At 38.6% G+C, this 18,364-nt stretch overlaps 1 protein-coding gene across 1 annotated transcript in view; it reads left to right on the top strand.

The window, feature by feature from the left end:
* SLC10A7 (solute carrier family 10 member 7) overlaps positions 1 to 18,364 on the top strand; it is a gene marked incomplete at its 5' end in the record, with an annotated part of 148,586 nt that overhangs the window by 111,782 nt on the left and 18,440 nt on the right. Inside the window, 4 exons of the mRNA XM_082315770.1 lie at positions 357 to 440; positions 11,318 to 11,483; positions 14,481 to 14,532; positions 16,069 to 16,142. Of these exons, the coding sequence (XP_082171896.1) occupies positions 357 to 440; positions 11,318 to 11,483; positions 14,481 to 14,532; positions 16,069 to 16,142 (376 nt within the window). The remainder of the gene's footprint in view (positions 1 to 356; positions 441 to 11,317; positions 11,484 to 14,480; positions 14,533 to 16,068; positions 16,143 to 18,364) is intronic.

The raw sequence follows: 18,364 nt of genomic DNA, 5'->3' as shown, positions 1-18,364 counted from the left end.
TGCTTGCTTAGTAAGATTCACTCCCTGTCTTTTTAGACTATCATCCTACAAATGCTTATGTGATTTACTTTGCATATATGTGTAGCAGAGTTTCAATTAAATGAATATTGATGGCACTATTACCTTAGGTTATAAAATAATCAACCAGAGATTGTTTTAGTTTTGTTATTGTGGAATACCAAATGCTTTATTGTGACTTAACAATTAAACATGTGTGCACATACTTCCAAGTTTGTGCACATACTTACAAGTTTTTATGCATAAAATAAAATGTATATTAATATGCGATATCTATGTATGAAATTTGTAGATGCTAAGAAAAAGTGCAACATTAATGGTATATTTTTATTTTGTAGCTTGGATCGTCCTCCTCTGTGCCTTTTACATCTATATTCTCGCAGCTGTTTATGACTGTTGTAGTCCCCCTTATTATTGGACAGGTATGTCTTTTAAATATACACTCTTATTTAAAAAAATAAGATAAAGAGAGCTATCTTAAAGACAGACTGGCAACCTGGTAAGCTGCCACATAGGAACAGCCTCAGGATAGTGAAGTCTAATATCAGAGAAAAGATGCTACAGTGCTCCCTGGAGCCACATTGATCTTTGTTGAGATTGAGCATCTGTCCCTCACTACCACAAACATACGCTACTGCATATCGAGAAGGGAGTTTGTGAACATAAAGTGGGAAAAATGGCAGCCCAGACTGTGAGAAATTCCAGCCCCATACAAATGAGCTTTGAGAATACTGTCTAGTCCTTTTGTCACATGCCCTTTGCCTGGTTGATGAAGGGAGTTCTCCCTGTGTAGTATCTACTACTAATTACAGGAATAAAAAATTCTCTGCATTAAAAAACATATAAGGGGTAAGCAGTCACAAGTTAAGAAGTAATAAAATTAAGGCTGCTGGAGCCATTTTGCATAGGCTTTACAATAAGGGTTTTAATTGCACAATTGCAAACTATTCTTTCTGTATGTCTCCTCTATCATTTGTTACACTGGATCAAGGATATTCATGGAACGAGCAGCTGTTCAATATTTCATTTTATACTCATTGTTCATATTGAAGCACAAGGCCTTATTTTTCATGGCACATGATTGAAATCTTTCACTGAATGTAAAGAAACTAATTGCAGTATAAGATTTTTCTGTTGTACTCGTCTCTGTGGTATCTGTTTTTTCACAAATATTAATTGTTTTTTCTGCCATGTCACGGTGGGAAGTTGCTATATTAAGACCAAAAGTTGTCAGAAGTGTCCGCTATTCTTGGACACCAAAACCAAAACACTCGAAACCTAATTCTTACATACTTGTAAGTATTCATTGTTCTCAGGCATTCAGAACGCACAAAGGAAATATCAGTGGGATGTACAGTTCATTCCCAAGGGGTGCCATTGCTGCTTCTAGCACCCAGTTTAACTCTGGGTTCAGCTGGAACTTTTCTGAATTTTGTCAGCCTAAAGCAGACTTTGAAATGGAAAGGTGGTTGAAATGTAGGCAAATGGAAGTGGAGTCTATAAAGGAGCAGCCTGAACAAGGTTAAGAATATCTGTCATTGACTGTTCTACATAGCACAGGCAATCAGTCTCCTATCAAACTGTAATTGCACATTTCAAAATTGGCATGTACTGTAACTTACCGAAGTCCTAGTGAAGTTTGTTTCTTATATCATCAAAAAACCTCATTGAAGTCTAATAAGCAGTTGAGCGTGATAAGCATGACAGTAGCAACCAGCATCAGTACCTGCGTAACCCGGATGTAACCATACCGTGTGGAAAATGGACATAATCTCTGTGTCCCTGAAGGCTATTGAATTACGCACATGCTTTGAGTTAAATGCCTAAGAACCTCCTTATTAATTAGGACCACAAAGGGTTGCTGATGAACATACCTGTGTATCTCATTCTTATCTCATCAAAATTAAATTAAGTCTCCACCAAAAGTGGACAAACAAAAGTACTTAAGTCCTCTGGTCCTGCAAGGTCCAAAAACTGGAAGCTATTAGTTGGAAGCCTTAGTTGGAAATTTCTGGGAAACAAATAGCATGGCAGCAGATCTAGCAATAAAGTAACCTATAGTGATTGAGTATCAACACTCTGTACTGCAGTGTAATAAGTCTGAAGATGATGGTAGATTGCTAGACAAAGTGATTGCAAAATTTCAAGAGGACTTTCATCTATATGTATAATGGCATGTTACTTTGGAAAGGTGTTAGAAGAAATTGCTACGTGAGCTAACTGGTGGAGTTGGGGTTTGTTTTGGTAAGGCTTAGTAACGTGAACTGAGCAGTAAGCATATGAAATAAGTGCTCTGAATGATCAGAAGTTCAAAATCAGAATTGTGATGAGACTTAACTGAGAACAGATGTGATTTTGGAGTTCTGATAAAGACTGAAGGAAACAAAGTAGAGAATCTTAAAGTCTGAGTGACTCAGTCGCAAATTTATTTAAGAGTTTGGTTTTCACTTCAACAAGAAATAGGATGATTCTCCTTTAGAAGTGTTTGCAGCAGTTTCTGGAAGTGAATGATCAACAGAAATAGCTCACATTCCTCTAAGCATAAAGACTTTGCTTCTAAAGTTACTGCATTTGATTATATCTGTTCAGAGGATATGGAAGAGGGGAAATCCTAAGGATAGCTATAGATCAAAAATACTGAGGGTAGTTTGCATTGATTAGGTAGAACTGTACAAAGATAAACCAACCTGCCCAGATAGGAATAGAAGCCATTTTTGAAGGTGGATATCCAAAAATAACGTGCAGTAATCAGGGAAAAACAAGAAGCAAGAAAAGGACTGACACCAAGAGATACAGTGATAGGTCTACTTGCCCTTTACCCAGAGGTGGCATGGACCTGCTCCCAACTAAATGGGAAGTTTTGCATTTAGTTTGTAGACCACTACTCACTCATTACTGAACTGTTGCACAACATGTGGCCCAGCAACGTAATATTGCTTTGTGAATCAAAAGTTGCTCACTCTGGGATTCCAGATGCATTAAGAGATAATGGCTCACAATTCATGAATGACAGTTTCAGCAATTACTTCTAATTTATCATTTCATGCCCACAATGTCAATTCCTTACCATGCACAGTCATGCTGTTCAGCAGAAAAGTCAGTGGAAGAATGCTTGGTAAGGTTACCTGGTAGCAAAGAGCTTGATGGGGAAAAAAACGAGCTTGGAACCTGCCTGCTTGGAGGATTGCTTCTCTTCAGCCTTCCTGACTCAGCTGTGATCAACAGAGGCTTTACACTTGATCCACATCAGTGTAAAACAGAGAAGGGCTGCTTAAAGGAAGCATTCTCCAAGGGCTTTATTTTCCTTTAAAAAAATCTCGCCTCTGGGAAAACCTGTGTTGCCTAAATGCTTATTTCCTGAGCAGGCTGCAGAGCTGGCTGTTTGAGCAGCCCCTGGGATATAAGCAAAGCAGATGAGAAGGTGCTTTTAGATTTTTATTTGGGGGGTTTTGTTTGCTTTATGGCAAAATGTATCAAGAGTTTTGGTTGCTTGGCTGACTTGTCAGAATTTTTAATGATGGCTGGGAGAAAGAAGTCACAATAGTGTAATGGATGCTTATTTTCTACTGTGTCTCGAACAATTTCACAGTGTGGAAAGGCTGCCGTTGACAGGAGTCAAACAGACTTCGCTAGCTGCTGACAATGAAATGTGTAAGGGGCTGCAGGTACAGGCTCTGCTCAAGTGGTGGCTGCCATTTGTTAGGTAAAGAAAGAACTGTTAAAGGAGGAAGAAGATATTAGGCTATCAGAAAGGCACTGAGTCTTAGAGATAGCAGTTACTGATAGATGGTCTTCAGGAAGGAGAATTGCTCTGTTCTTTGTCAGACCTGTGCAGGTTGTCTAAACCTAAAAAAACCCGTTGTGGCCTGCATCCTCTGTGGCTACAGATGTGTTTTGCTAATTGACAGTATGGTGTTACTCAAATCAGTGTTGATTACAGTATAATATTGCGTTTGCATTTATAGAGTAACAAATAATGCCTCTCTGACAAGAGGTCTTGAAAAGAGACATAATCTATAGTATTTTATAAAGATCTAATGTTCCATAAGCCTTGAAGATCTGTAGTGTGTAAGAGCTTGTTATTTGTGCACCGCTCTTGTATACTTCTAAGGGGAATTTGAGAATGCTTATTACACGATGAACATGGTACTAGATATTCCATGGAAAAGATTCTTGAATTTGCTCTGGCAGCTTGAAGTTCTGATTATTTTTTTCCTGGGTAGCAGAGTTCTGATGAAGATTGCTGCTCCTGAGCTGTTGTGATTTCGCTGAAATAATTGTTTCCTTGTCTATAGATGTTGGTAATTCTTTTAGCCAGCAAAATGTAAGGTTTCGAGAAATGTCTAAGCAGTTTTTTCATGACCAGTTCTGAGATTTGGCTGAAGACTGTTGTTTCTTTGCTTATTTTTTTTCTGCTGAAGTGACAAGAACAGTGAAAACCACTGCAATGTTTCCTTTCCCCTTTTTGCAGACTTTCTCCATTCTCTACACCGAAGTGCTTATGACAGACTTTTATTTTATGTTTTATATTAAAGAGCGATTTATGATTAAATGTTAATGAAATAGAATTTTCACTGTGCTTTCATTATATTCTACTAGTTTGAACATTTTTCAAAGCAGCACACCAAAACCCGCTGTTTTCTATGAATAAATAATAAAAAGCTTGTCTGTACATTATCATTCATGCATTCTCTAGTTGCCCCATTGGTAATTTGTCTGCCAGCGTAAAGTGGGCACTTCACATTAAACAGACCTTAACTAAAGCTAAAATTAATGTTATGATTCTAAGTATTTCTTCTTCCCAAATCTATAAAATGAAGCCAGTTGTACAGAAATCCTCGCTGAATCTAGTCACACAAAAAAATCTTGATGTCCTACAAGTAAAGGATTTTAATTGCCTTCTGCATCGTTGCCCAAAATGTTCCAGAGGAACCCTATCAGCATTTGGGAGGTGTGCGTATAAACACAACTCTAAAAGGGTGCTATGTTGCGATACAAGTTGTCAGTGAAATTGAAACTAAAAAGCTTAGCAACGTATTTATTTTTAAAGAATAAGAGATTGAAAGGCAAAGGTAGGTGGCAGTTGCTAGGGAGCAGAAGGTACTATTCACCTAAGCCTAATCTTTGTGTAGTGGGTAGGGGAAACAACAGTTAAAGAAACTGTTATAAAAAGGGAACGGTGTAAAATCTTACCATTCTTGTGACTTAAATCCACATGGAAGTAGCCCTACTTTCTCTTCCAAGTCCAGGGGAGCTGCAGGGAGGAGGAGTGGTACCCGGGGAGATGAGCACTTCTGGAAGCTTGTTGCATAAAACTGAGATGGCAGATAAACAGCCTTCAGACCACAGTTTGCTCCCTTCTGACGCTTGACTCAAACAGGGTCATATACTAAATATGAAGAAAACATGTACCGCTGCTACAGGCTCCCTTTACCTTTTTGCTGTATTGCACCTGTTTGTAAGGTTTTAAAGCAACAGTTGTAAATTACCCCAAAATGTGAAAGTTAATTTTGAAAATGGCCTCGTGTGGGTTTTATAAAACTTGCTTTGAAGGCGTATGTGTGTCAGGAGCTCTCTCTTGGGAGTAAACTGACTTACGTAATGGAGTAAGATAGTGTTTAGGGGAGTTTGGTAAGCTGAGGAAAGAAAACAAGATGCTTGTAAAAAAGATTTTTTCCCAGATTGCAAAAATGTTGTTTTTTTTCCATCCCATCTTCAGAAAAGAAATACTAGATTGTACACTCCGTAAAATAAGGATAGATTTTACTTTTGTTGATGTCCTAGAAGGTATGGAAAGGTGGGTGACCCAGTACAAAGTTTGGGACTTTATAGCAGTATATAGGAACAGGTGAGAATGCGTGCCTTCACACAGCTACGGCCCCTATAAAATTATCAGGACAGGGTCTGGCTGAGGTTACATGAGCTCTGCTTTGGAAAAGGGTCTGTGCGTTTGAACTGCGATGCAGACCTTGGATATGTGGAGGGCGGGCATGCTGTAGAACTCTGCGAAGGAGGTTCCATCTTATTTATGTCATTTCTACAACCCGCATAATCTCCCTTCCATTCCAGTATCTGATCCTTTCTACTGGTTTTCACAGTCGCTGTCATCTTAGTTCACTTTTTTTTTCCATTTTTTTCCCCTCTTTCATGTCTTCCAAGCTTCACTGAAATAGTTCCCAATATTCCATCCAGTCTTCTTTCTTGGTTTGCCATCACTATATAAGAAGAGATATTGGGAAGTTATTGAACTGTTTCAAATATCTAGCCTGACTCAAAGCTTTTCAAAAGAAAATTTTGCATTGCAGAGTTCATTACAAAGGTCTGTTGCTATAAGTAGTAATAATATTAGTTAAGAATGAGTTAGGAATCTTACCTTAAAGGACAAAGTAAATAAGGTAACTGCTGCATTTAGGTATAGTGATAATCCAGCATAGTTTCAGCTTGTTTCCTTGTGTGCTTCAACACAAGGAAAAAGTGAGTTGTGTTTCTTTGTTGAAATGGTAAAGGCCCAGGTGGTTTTCCCAGGTATTTAGAAGTACATAGCAATACATAATAAACAAGAGGAGCAGAAGTGCAGTAACACCATTGTAAATTCTGTTAAAGATTAAATCAGTCCAAAAGAGTTGATAGAATAAGGAAAAATCTACTTTACGTAATGATGTGAATACCAAGAGATACTCTTGTGTGTATAATCGAAACAGAAATAGTGCCTTCATAACCATTTCCCCTGTTTGGTTTGGGTTTGGGTTTTTTTGTTGTTTTTTTTTTCATTTCATGGGTTTAAAAAAAATTAAGTTGAAGATCTAAATAATTTTAAAAAGATGTACTGTATTACAAATGTCAGAAATTATTCCATTTCATATACATGGTAGGGGGGAGCTCCTTGCCCTATTTAGTTCAATTAATAATGAACATTAATGAATTACATTGTTTATTGCATTTTTTATCTTGTATGTCCAGCACTTGAGCAGGCAGGTGAAAACAGTCTAGCTATATTTTACTGACAAATTTCTCTGCCTATACAGTGTGACTGTTATGAAGGTACAATTAGATAAGTGAATTGTTTTTCTATAATATATCTTCTGCTATTTTCATATATGATCTTATAACAGATGAGCATTATTTACCTGCTTTCCTGGAATAGATTGTGTTTCTTTGTGCAGGGGATGTTAAGTGAATTAAACACATGAGCATTGAGCCCATTTGCTTGGGGAGGCTGGTGTTGAGACAAGGAGGTTATGGCAGGATAAGGAGCAGTCTGGAGGAAAAATACTGTGGATGTAACCTTTCTACTAGAAGAACTGAATTGAAACGGGGACGCTACTGTTAATTCATGTGTAATTACATTCCTTTGTTGTTAAAAATTAAATCCTGGGCAAGAGGAAAGTTTGAGCCTGGAACTGTGTTTTGAAGCAAATTTGAGGTGACGCCTTTCCAAAAACCTTTGGAGATTGCCAGAACATAGTCATCAGGAGGTAGTTACCCGATGGACAGATTTATGTGCTTTTATCGCCTAACTTTTCTGTGAATTTATCAGCATCTTTCATCGTGCAGGTTATTTATAAAATATCACCTACTACAAAGTTTTGCTTCTCTTTCTCTCTTCTCTCCACTAATCCACAGTTTGAGGGAAGGATTCACCACGCACTGTTCTTTTATGTGCAACCTCTGGGTCAGCCATCAGGAATTCCCTGTTCTTTGAGGCTGGCATTTAAATCTGCACAAAAATCGTTGCAGTTCATTGTGCTTCACGTGATCGCTACCGTAGGACCAGAGGCCCCAAAGCCCTCCTTGCAGAAGTAATTCTGCAGGAGTCTCAGTAGGGATACAGGTTGCAAGGCCTTTGTACCTTGAGATTTGTACCTTAAAAAATTTTGCATGCATTCTCTGCAACATGGGAGTGTCCTGCAGCAAAGGATGCTCGCCTGTAAAGTATGTTTTTAAATGCTTTTATGTTTCACATAATGATTATTCTTCCAACATCTCTGCCTTCCCCCATGCCCCCAAGATGTTGTTTTTAACTGCAGTGTTTGTGTGAGGAGTTCCCTTTCACAAGGAACTGTGGAATTATTCCACCTGAAGAGTACTCCCCTTTTGCTATTTCCCACCAGCATCCCAGTCTGATGCACCTATTTTGGATGTCAGTCGTTCACATTTCTACCCATTTCTAGGCTGTAAGTTCATCTTTTCACAGGAGTATTAGTTCAGATGTTTTCCCAAGTGCTTGTTTCTCCGGTGCTTGTCCCTCCCTTGTCCCCCGTTGTACTGGTATGTACTTCAAAATACTGGACTTTCTCATGTCAACTGAGAAGTGGTACACCGGTATCGTGCCTGAGTCTGGTGTCCTTCGTACAGGCCATAACATGCAAAAATGATTGTGTTAGCTTTTGCTGTGTTTGCAGACAAATGAAACTTAACATCTCTGTCCAGGCTCCGAAACCTATGAGATTCTTTATTTATAAATCTGCGTTGCTCGTGGCTTTTCAACCTCTATTAGACTTCCTGTCAGAGTGCCGGCACCACAGAACAACAAGGTTCGCTGGCTGGCTCTGTACTGTATTGTGTGTCATCTTTGTTGTATTTGTGGGATTTATCGTTATTTCACTACAAATCTTCACAATTTTTTTTTAAGTTCTGTGTTAACCCTGAAAAGTTATAGAATTGCGTTGAGAATTAAAAGGCTTTGAAAGCATCCTTGTCCTGAAACAACTCTGCAGGGCATGAATAAGTAACAAATGGATTGTTTTTCAGTCAAAATGAATCAGCTGACACGAGCTTCCGTGTGAAAAATCTAGCTGAGTTTTTACTGATACCTGTAGGGTTATATTTCTCTCCCCTTAAGTTATACAAGCACTTAGATTACCTTGAATCAGTGATCATAGGCTGAATTGACCTCTGAGATTATAGATCTTCTTGAACCTTGTGGGAAGATCAAAATGGATGGGATTCTGTGTTAGAGAGGATGTATTTTGTCTGTGTTTTTACAGTATACATTTAGCATGACACTACGTTGATTAGATGATTTCCTGAAGCCACAATTTAGTTCTTCAGGGTCCGACTATGTCATTTTTGAAAAAATACAATGTGCAGTAAGAAGCTGTACTGGTATTTATGGTTGTTGATTCACAATAATTCCAGACTAGATAGAGGTGGATATTTAAAGAAGATATCAGCCGATTGAAGATTTTGAGGAAATACCGCTTGCAGTTTCATTTTTTAAATGTTTTTTTCTTTCTCTTATATGTCAGTCCATGTTAAACATGTGTATAAAGTTATTATTGTCATGTGTGTTATAATTATACCTTGTACAGACACGAGCTTAGTTTTTGTAATAAATACCTCCAGTATAAGTTGTACTGTGGCATAATTAACCATCCCTTTTCTTTTTCAACGTCTCTTTACTTTCAGTATAAATCTTTTGGAAGGACCATAAATAAATAGGTGGCCTTAAGTTGCTTTTCTTTTTCTCCGATGTGACCTTAATTTATGGGATAATAGGATTTTTTTTGAACTTCCTTAGAAAACACTCACTTTAAAGGTGAAAAACTTTGCTTTTTGCTTCTGTTAATTACAGAGTCCCAAATCTGCTGAGACGAGACTTATCTGGTCTTCCCATTTCATGTCTTTCACACTGCGCACTAAATGTCTTCACTCCGCTTTCTTGCCTGGCTTTCATCAATGTAGTGGTTTATTCCTACCCGGTGGCATATAAGGTGGTGGCTGAAGGAGCTCCACTGAACATTCTTTCAGGAGTTTGGCCGTATATTCTGAGTTGTGTTCTCTCTTTAACATCTGGCAAGCGTGAAATTTTAAAGTTGAGTGTTTTCACTGGGGTGTTGAGCATTCCCTTACGTGGTTTCTGGTAAATCTGTTGTTTTTCATCAGCGGGAAGCATGGAAGTGCTGGGAGGTTAAGTGCTGGTCTTCAGCCTGCTCAGCTTTGCGTGAACCCCATGTGCCAAATTTTTAGTATGTGCCCTCCCATGTGGTCGATGAAGTCTATTTGCTGTGGTCACTGGGATAGCTGCTTCCAGGACTTCCCTATTGGGAGACTTGCAAACAAGCTGGGAAGGCAGAGAGGAAAACTGACAGCTGTGAGGTCAATCCCGCAGCTTTGGCAGTGAGTGTGTGAAAAGGTCCTATGGTAGCATTGGTGATGATGCTTTGATATTAATCTTGAATACCTCTAAAATGTTCTGTATTATTAAACCGATAGTGGTGATGTTTATTAATGGTACCGCTATGGGAAGGTAACGAGACACCTTTAGGGTGCTCTGGTAGAAGTGTTTCAGGATCTCGTGCTATTATTTCTGAAAGAGCACGGTAACAGAGAACATTGGGAGGTCTCGGGAGAAATTAGGCAAGATAATATGATTGCTGAAAAATTAACACAAGTCGCAGCTGTATGATAAAAGCTTTAAAAAGTTTTTTCAAACCATATAAAGTAAAGAGAAAAACTAAAAGTGACTCCCCAGGCAGGGCTGAAATAGATGCATTCTATCTGCTGAGGCTTAGTCCTGTAGCATTTGACATAATTTGAAAGTTGATGTTACTTTAAAATTTATAGTTGTTTCTAAAAAATTCTTGAAAAACAACTTCAGATTCTGGTTCCTGAAAGTGCAAAAGTTCCACTAAGTATGGTAGGTTTCCTTGTTTTCATGTGTTAATTCTGGTATTCTAAAAGCGTGCAAATGGCATTTGTCTTTGGATTTACAAAAACTCTAGATATTCAGAGTTTGAATTATTTAAACTCCCACAACACATGCACTTTTGCTTTTCAAGCTTGAGTTATAATTTAATTAAAAACTTCTGGTGCATCGCTAGCTATTTAAATATTAAAATGTTCCATGGATCACTTTCGATTATCTACCATCATGAAATTCCTGAAGATGTCAGATTTTTAAGATTCCCAAAGTTGCACTTGGAATTGTCTGTTGATGCAAAGGGGACTGTGATAATTACATACATCCATTAGTATCAGCAGAGGAGATAAACTTTGGGGAGGCTTAATGGGCATGTCTCAGTGACAGCTAGCAAAGAACATTTGGCATGATTAAGGATGGATTTGAATGTACTTGAAAATATACTCTCATTATGGACGCCCAGTGGAAGTTGCACTACAAATGTTAAATTCCCCAGAAGAAGAGTTGTGTGGCAGGGAAGCTTTGAAATCCACTGTGGCCGTCATCCAAATTACTCTCTTCTCTTTGTGTCTTTCCGCTGTCAGATTCACTTTGTGATGCCCAACTTGGCTCCCTGCATCTTTGAAAAGAGGCAACCTGTTGGTTTCTGTGTTTCAGATTGTCCGAAGATACATCAAGGACTGGCTTGAAAGGAAGAAGCCTCCATTTGGTGCTATCAGCAGCTGTGTGCTCCTGATGATCATCTACACAACATTCTGTGATACTTTTGCCAATCCAAATATTGACCTTGATAAATTTAGCTTGATTGTAATAGTGTTCATAAGTAAGTTCAGCCTTAAAGCATCACTTTTATCTGTGTTTCAGGTGTGTGATGAGCTATCTGGAAGGAGTGGGGCTGCAGGGATACTGGCATGGGGCTAGAGCTTGTACTTTTAATGCATCTAGTAAACCAGATTACCAGACTTCTTAGGGGCTGGATGCTTTTAGAGGACTGAGTAAGCATTTAGGAAGGGATGAACCCTGCTGTTTAGGCATGCCTTAGATTGCTCAGTGGTCCTCCCTTTCTAAAGGGGCACAATATTATTTTCCAAGTGTTTACGACCATTCTGTTTGGCTGCTTTGTTATTAAACAACCATAAATGCACAGATGTTGCATTCCAAACAGAAAGGACAGATTTGGGTTTGAGCTGTTACTCAAAGGCACTGTTATAACTTTTAAATGGTTCTTCCCTACTGTATTATAAACCTAGAAACTAGTTGGGAGTTTGAATGTGTTGATAGATTTCTGTGGATGAACACATTTCTTGCAGAGATTGTTTTAGAAGCACTCTAGTCATTCAGCCTTAAATAACATACACATGAGAATAGGCTGCTGGTATCCTTGCCATCAGTTAAAAATACACTTGCAGATCACTACCTCCCAGGGAAAGGCAGTGGTATACAGGCACTGTCTCCTCTCCCAGCAGGGAATTCCCGTCTTGCTTCAGACTGTTCAGGGACAGGAGTTTCAATTTGCTTGGGGGAGAGATAACTACAGTATACTACAGCATAAATCACATCTCATACGCTCTAAAACTGTTAGATTTCAAGAAATCAATGCATCACCTGCCTTGAAGTGTGTGTATGTGCACATGTTTCTGTCTAATAAAAATAATGTATCTTCCATAAGTCCAACCTCCACTAAAGTCAGCAGGAAATTTACCCCTGCCCTTTGTGGGTCAGTTCTTATTCTATCCTAATTGTGGCAGTTTTTTTGATTATGAAACACTACATGTGTGTAAAATACTACATGGAATTATAAATGGTACAGTATAAATACTTTATTCTGAAAGCAAAGAAGAAGGAAGCCATGCTAAGGAGCTTTTTTTCAAAATGGAAGAAATACTTGTTTGCATAGACACCTGAGAAGGACCGCATCCCAGATGCACTTAAATCAGTGCAGAGTTGTCAGCAAAAAAGAGGGGTATGGAAATTTTCAACTCCGACTTAACATGCAGAGAAACTCAGAATGAAGTAATTTTATATTACTGTGCTGACCGCTACTTTGAAAAAAAAGTTCTTTTTTAGTAAAGAAGGCATGTTCTTCCTTGAACAGTTGGTGTAGAGTGGTTGCTTCCATTGCCTTTCTTGTCCTTTCTTTTATTTCTCTGCAAGACAACTCTGCATTTGTGCCATGTGTAATTATATATACCACTTGCAGTGCAATACACTAAAAATCATTATATATACATTTTCATTTGCAGTGTGCATAACTGGAGTTCCTTAGTAAGAATATTAACATGAGCATTGAAACTGCTTGGAACATATTAAACATTTGGTTTTTTCTAAAATATTTATGAAACCAAAAACCAAGGAAGTTGTGGAAATGGATATGCACATTGTATTCTAGAGCAAGTTTCTGTACCACCATTGGATGTGTTGGCTGGATGCGTGTGTTGTGTTACACCAGGATGTGAAATTAACACGAGGAGTTGGAGATGTAACTGAATTTATTATTCTGCTGATGAATGTTTTTATGTAATTTTTATGTTAATATTCTAGCCACAGCAAAATATGCACAAGGGATAATTGGTACCAACACATGCTTATTGCTTTACAGAATTACACGTATTAAGGGATTTTTTTTTTTTCTGTGCATATTAAATTAATGTACTTAGTTGCAGAAAAATTGTAATTCAGGAACAATGGATTGCTTCCTTAGTTCATGAAGGAAGAATTAAGTGCATGCTGAGGTGACATTTATACATCCTAGGAAATGTATATAAGAGAATGGAAAATGTCACTGGTAATAGCTAATATCCCTGCCATGTTGCCCAGTTGTAAACTGGGGTCAAAATCAAATGTATTGTCTTGGCTTGCACTACCCTATGGGACACATTAGTCTTATTGCATTCACAAGTTTTGCAGGGAAAGGGAGAGGACCCACTCCAGATTCTGCTGCACGGAAAAGCCCTTCCCCCCATAACCCACAGCCCCCCCCGGAAAGGTCTGTGCGGGTCACCGGGTTTCTCCTCCAGCTCTGTGGGGAGTTCCTGCGCTCCGGCACGATGCTCGGTCTCTGCAGTCCTACGCACGGCACAACGGGGAAGCTGCCTGCTTCTCCCCACGTCTCCGCAGACCAAGGGTGGGCCCCGTGCATCCCACAACCCCTGCGGGTGTCAGGAGAGCTGGCAGAGAGGAGAGCTCCCCTCAGGGTGCTTAAAAACCATCCACACTTACAAAGCTGACTGAGCTTGAGCGAAAGCTGCTTTGTCTGATGTACGCTGCCCAGTTCAGGAATTAGCCTTTGTCTCAGAGGGAATGAAACGTCTATGATGATCTTCTCTTAATAGTGATCATTCATCGGGAGAGTAATATACCCAGTGTGTGAGAATATTTATTGTGATCACACTTATATATTGTACTTTCTCCTGTTAAATAGAAAGGGGCTAAATTTAAATACTTGGCAACCAGAGCATGGCTGAGAGATTTGATGTTGTCAGCCCAATAGGCAAAACTAGTGCAAGCAGATGTGCAGCATGCAGTAGTGAGCTTTCCTGCCATTCATGGTGTCAGGAAATACTTGATTCAGAAGAGTTACCTCAGGAAGAACTTGTGAAGCCATGATATTAGCTGTAGCTTTCTTAGATGTAATGATAGGTATTGTTCTTCCAGGCAATCTTTAAAGGTTGTCTGTCATTGGATTTCTCTGGATAGACTTGGTCCAGCCTAGCTTCTGGCCTGTTGTATGGGGGAAAAGGCATGTCCACAGCAGTTGCAGCAATCTACATGATCTTTACTTCTGTGATCCAAGACTAATTTTAACTTGTTTCTCTTTCAGTATTTTCTGTTCAGATGAGCTTCATGTTTTTGACTTTCCTCTTCTCTACAAGGTAATTGAATGTGCTGAATCAGAACCTTTGAATATTTGTTTTGTGTGATATCTTTGATTTGGGTGATACAGTTTATGCAAATGTGTAAGGGCAGGTTTCTGAACAGGGGTGACCTCATTTTGGTATTTCATATTGTCCTTACTGCATTTTCTCTGTTAGAGTTACATAGGCTAAGAGAGCAGGACCTGAATTCTGTCCTTTCTTGTGTGTTAATTACAGAGTTGTTAAATCTCAATCAATCACTGCTATACCTCATCCACTGAAAAAAATGGATTTGCACAGATGTCACTGAAGGTATAATTTGCCCTGCAGACATGCTGATGACATATGAGAGAGAGAACTCAGTTTGACTTTTTACATCTCAAGATACATTTGCTGGGCTGGCAATTCAGTCTTCTCTGTATATGTCAAATGTGTTACGTTTATATGGTGATTCTTAAAAGACAGTTGTCCTGAACTAATGTTTGGTAGAGCTATTTTTTTTTTTCTTTTTAATTATCAACCATAAAGAACAGTTGTACATTCATTTCTCAAAAAATAGTACTGTGAGAATGGTGTTAGCCGATGGCTTAATGCATCGCTTGAGCTGCTCAGAGTATCCACCATTGTCCTCTCGGTCTTACTGGAGTATTTTTCTTAGCAGCACTCTGCTGAATGGGAAGTGCCACAATACAGCAGACTCCAGACATATGCTTTATATAAATTATACAATATCCGCAAGGGAAAATCACAAAGAAGGGTGCAATGTCTTAGAGCTACTTATGCTTTTTTAGTGCCACAAGAAAATTTCTCTGTGACAAGATCATACCCTGACCGTAGAATGCATTTTTAAATAACTTTTGAACTATTAGACCTAACCTGGGGGGAAGATATGTCCCAACTGTAAAATCTAAAATGCCGTAAGTAGTAACCAACTCAGACAGTATGGTAAATATGTAGAATCTCATAAAATGATTCCTAATTTTGACCAAAGGGTGATCCATTGGCCAGTCATATACCTCTCTCTGTATGTCATTTTTCCACCCCTCCTGGCCTTACTCCCAGTGTGTAAACCCTTAGGTGCAGTTTTTCTCTGAAGTGGAAGATAACTACATATTCTAAGCAGTGCTTATAGTGTAGACTCAATATACTATCCAAATTGAGCATTTTGTTAACATTACATACTAGGAAAAGAAATCGTAGGTCATTCTCTTTTTTTACAGAGGCAAGCTGGCCACTGCTGTGATATAGCATGCTTGCAAAAATGACTTTGGCTGGAATAAAGTTGTGTCCTACATACCATGTGTTCAGAATTCCTTTCCTTCACATGGAAGTATATTCATTAGAGAGTTTGCCACAACTGAGAAACAATTCTGCTTTAAAAAAAAAAAAAAGAATCAAACACTACTGTTCATTTGTGGGTAGAATTATTTCTGTCACTAGACCTGATCAAAGTGATGTGAACGTGCATATGGATCCTCAAAGTAATATATTTGATCGATGATGTTTTAAGAAGGTTTTTGCTATCAGAGGTTATTAAAACTCTTTCTTTTCTAGGAATAACTCTAGTTTCACACCAGCAGACACAGTGGCTATCATTTTCTGTTCCACACACAAATCCCTCACCCTGGGTAAGTCAGGAGATAAGCTTTTGAGCAAAACAACAGTAAGATTTGTACCTTGCTATGTTGAAAAAAAATGTTGTTGGTTGCTGGCTTTTCTGCTTAAATGGTTTTGGTTTTAGTGTGACAAGTAATGCTACCAGTATGATACTAATAGTAGGATAATATTCTTGCACAGATAAAATAAGTGCTTATTACAGGGCAGACAACATAGTCGTCTCAGCTGAGATTTTAGTGGTTATACAGTAAGACCACCTTATTTACGGAAAGCTGGTTTTTTTCTTTCTGTTCTTATTCTGTTCTGTTGCCTAATCCAATATCGATAAAATTTCAGGTTTGTTACTGAAAACATGGTAAGGTATATCTGCCTGTAAGTAAAATCTTACGCCTAAAAGCTGGGATGTACAAGTGAAAATCAAAGCGTGTACTGTATTCAGAAATCACAAATAGATGCTACTGTCTTTTACATGAGCAAAATATATGTGTTTATTTTAAGTCTGCAGATATTTTGGGTAGTTTTATTAATTAGCATTCTTCTATCAAAACATCATTGCGATATTTGTCACTTATGACCCCTTAGTGATAGTAAGATGTTCTGATGGAAATTCACAAAATACTGCTAAATCAGTTATGCTTACAGCCCCTTGCTACTGCTTCATCCATTATGTTCAGTCAGTGAAACGACTGGTACTTGAATATTTTCTTACTGCTTTTCAAAATATGAAAACATGTGTTTGATAAAGCATATCTGACTGAATATATGGCTTTTCAAGGCTGTATCTGTCAAAGAGAAACACAGCTGGTGTCAATAACAAAGGTAAGAACTCAGCCTGAAAAGGGGAAGAACAAGTCGGGACTTAGGTGAGATGTTTTCCAAGTCAGTTTGATATAGCGAAACTCATCTCAGGGTTCTTTGCTTCAGCCAGGCCTGTGCTGCACAACTGTTAGCAAGTGCCCTTGAAAGTCTGTGGGAAGTGAAGGAGTTCCTGGAAGACAAGAAAAAGGCAAACATAATGCCTCTTTTTCACAGTGGAAACGAGGAGGGGACGAGGAATTATAGATCAGTGAGTTTAACTTCATTTTGTAGAAAACTACTGAAACAATTAAATAAATTATTTTAACAGTGTAGGAAGAAACAAGGAAATGAGTAACAGCCCCGTAGATTTGTCAAATGCATATCATACCAAACTAACCTAATTTCCTTTCACACAAGGTCCTGGGTGTTGCAGAGAAGTAGCAAAAGTTGTATGGCTTGAGAGCGTTATGGCTTTTGACATTTGTATGATGTTTTGGGCTCCGCAATTCAAAAATTATGTGGACCAACTGGAAAGAGATCAGAGGAGAGTGCCATGAATGATCACAGATCTCAAAAACGTGACCCCGGAGGAAGGTTGAAATGATTGGGATTGTTGAGAGAAGACAGCTGAAATACAGGAGTGATCTTCAAATGCATAAAAGGTTGATGCAAAGAAGGAAAAAAGTAACTCTTTCACAGTGAACTCTGAAAAGGGAAGGACTTTGTTACAGTGATGGTGATTTAAGCTAACAATCAGGGAAACCTGTCTAATGTAAAGCAGTTTAGCTTTGGAATATATTGCCTATTGATGTCTTGAATCTCCTATCATTGTAGACAAGCCTCAGGCAGGAATTAGATAGCTAGAGTTGATCCTGCCTTGGAGCAGAACATAGATTAAATGACATTGGGTATTTTGCAGCCAAATGTTCTAAGAAACTGAAGCTTCAACTAATAAATGAGCGTGAATTCAGGAGGACAGTTACACTGGTATTTATAGAAAGCAACCCCACACGTAAGTCATAACACACTACCGTACTTGCTGTTTGGAGGTGTGTATAAGCTTAGGACACAACTGTGGTACTACAGAAGAGAAGCTGGTTGTATTTAACAGCACGAATGTGTAAGTCTTCCCTTCCCTCCCCAGTGAAAATAGTTTTATATACGCTCCGTTGAATCTTCTGCAGCTTGCCATGACACTAAGAAAATAAGCATAAAGCTTTTTTTTAAAAAGTCCTAGAGGGGCTTGCCGTCACCCAGAAAAAAATGAGGATTCTTCCTTTCTTTTACTCACTATACCATGCATCCTCATGCAGTCTGTCTTGATCTGCACCCTATGCACACAGCTGAGTCAGTCCACTTTTCTTCTGCTAGTACACTCTTCTTTTTATATTTTATTTTCTTCTTTAGAAGAACCTAGTTTGAGGTTCCTAACTTG

This window comes from Platalea leucorodia (assembly GCF_965183815.1).
Source record: "Platalea leucorodia genome assembly, chromosome: 6".
Classification (NCBI taxonomy): Eukaryota; Metazoa; Chordata; class Aves; order Pelecaniformes; family Threskiornithidae; genus Platalea; species Platalea leucorodia.
This window is presented reverse-complemented; position numbering and strand designations above follow the sequence as displayed.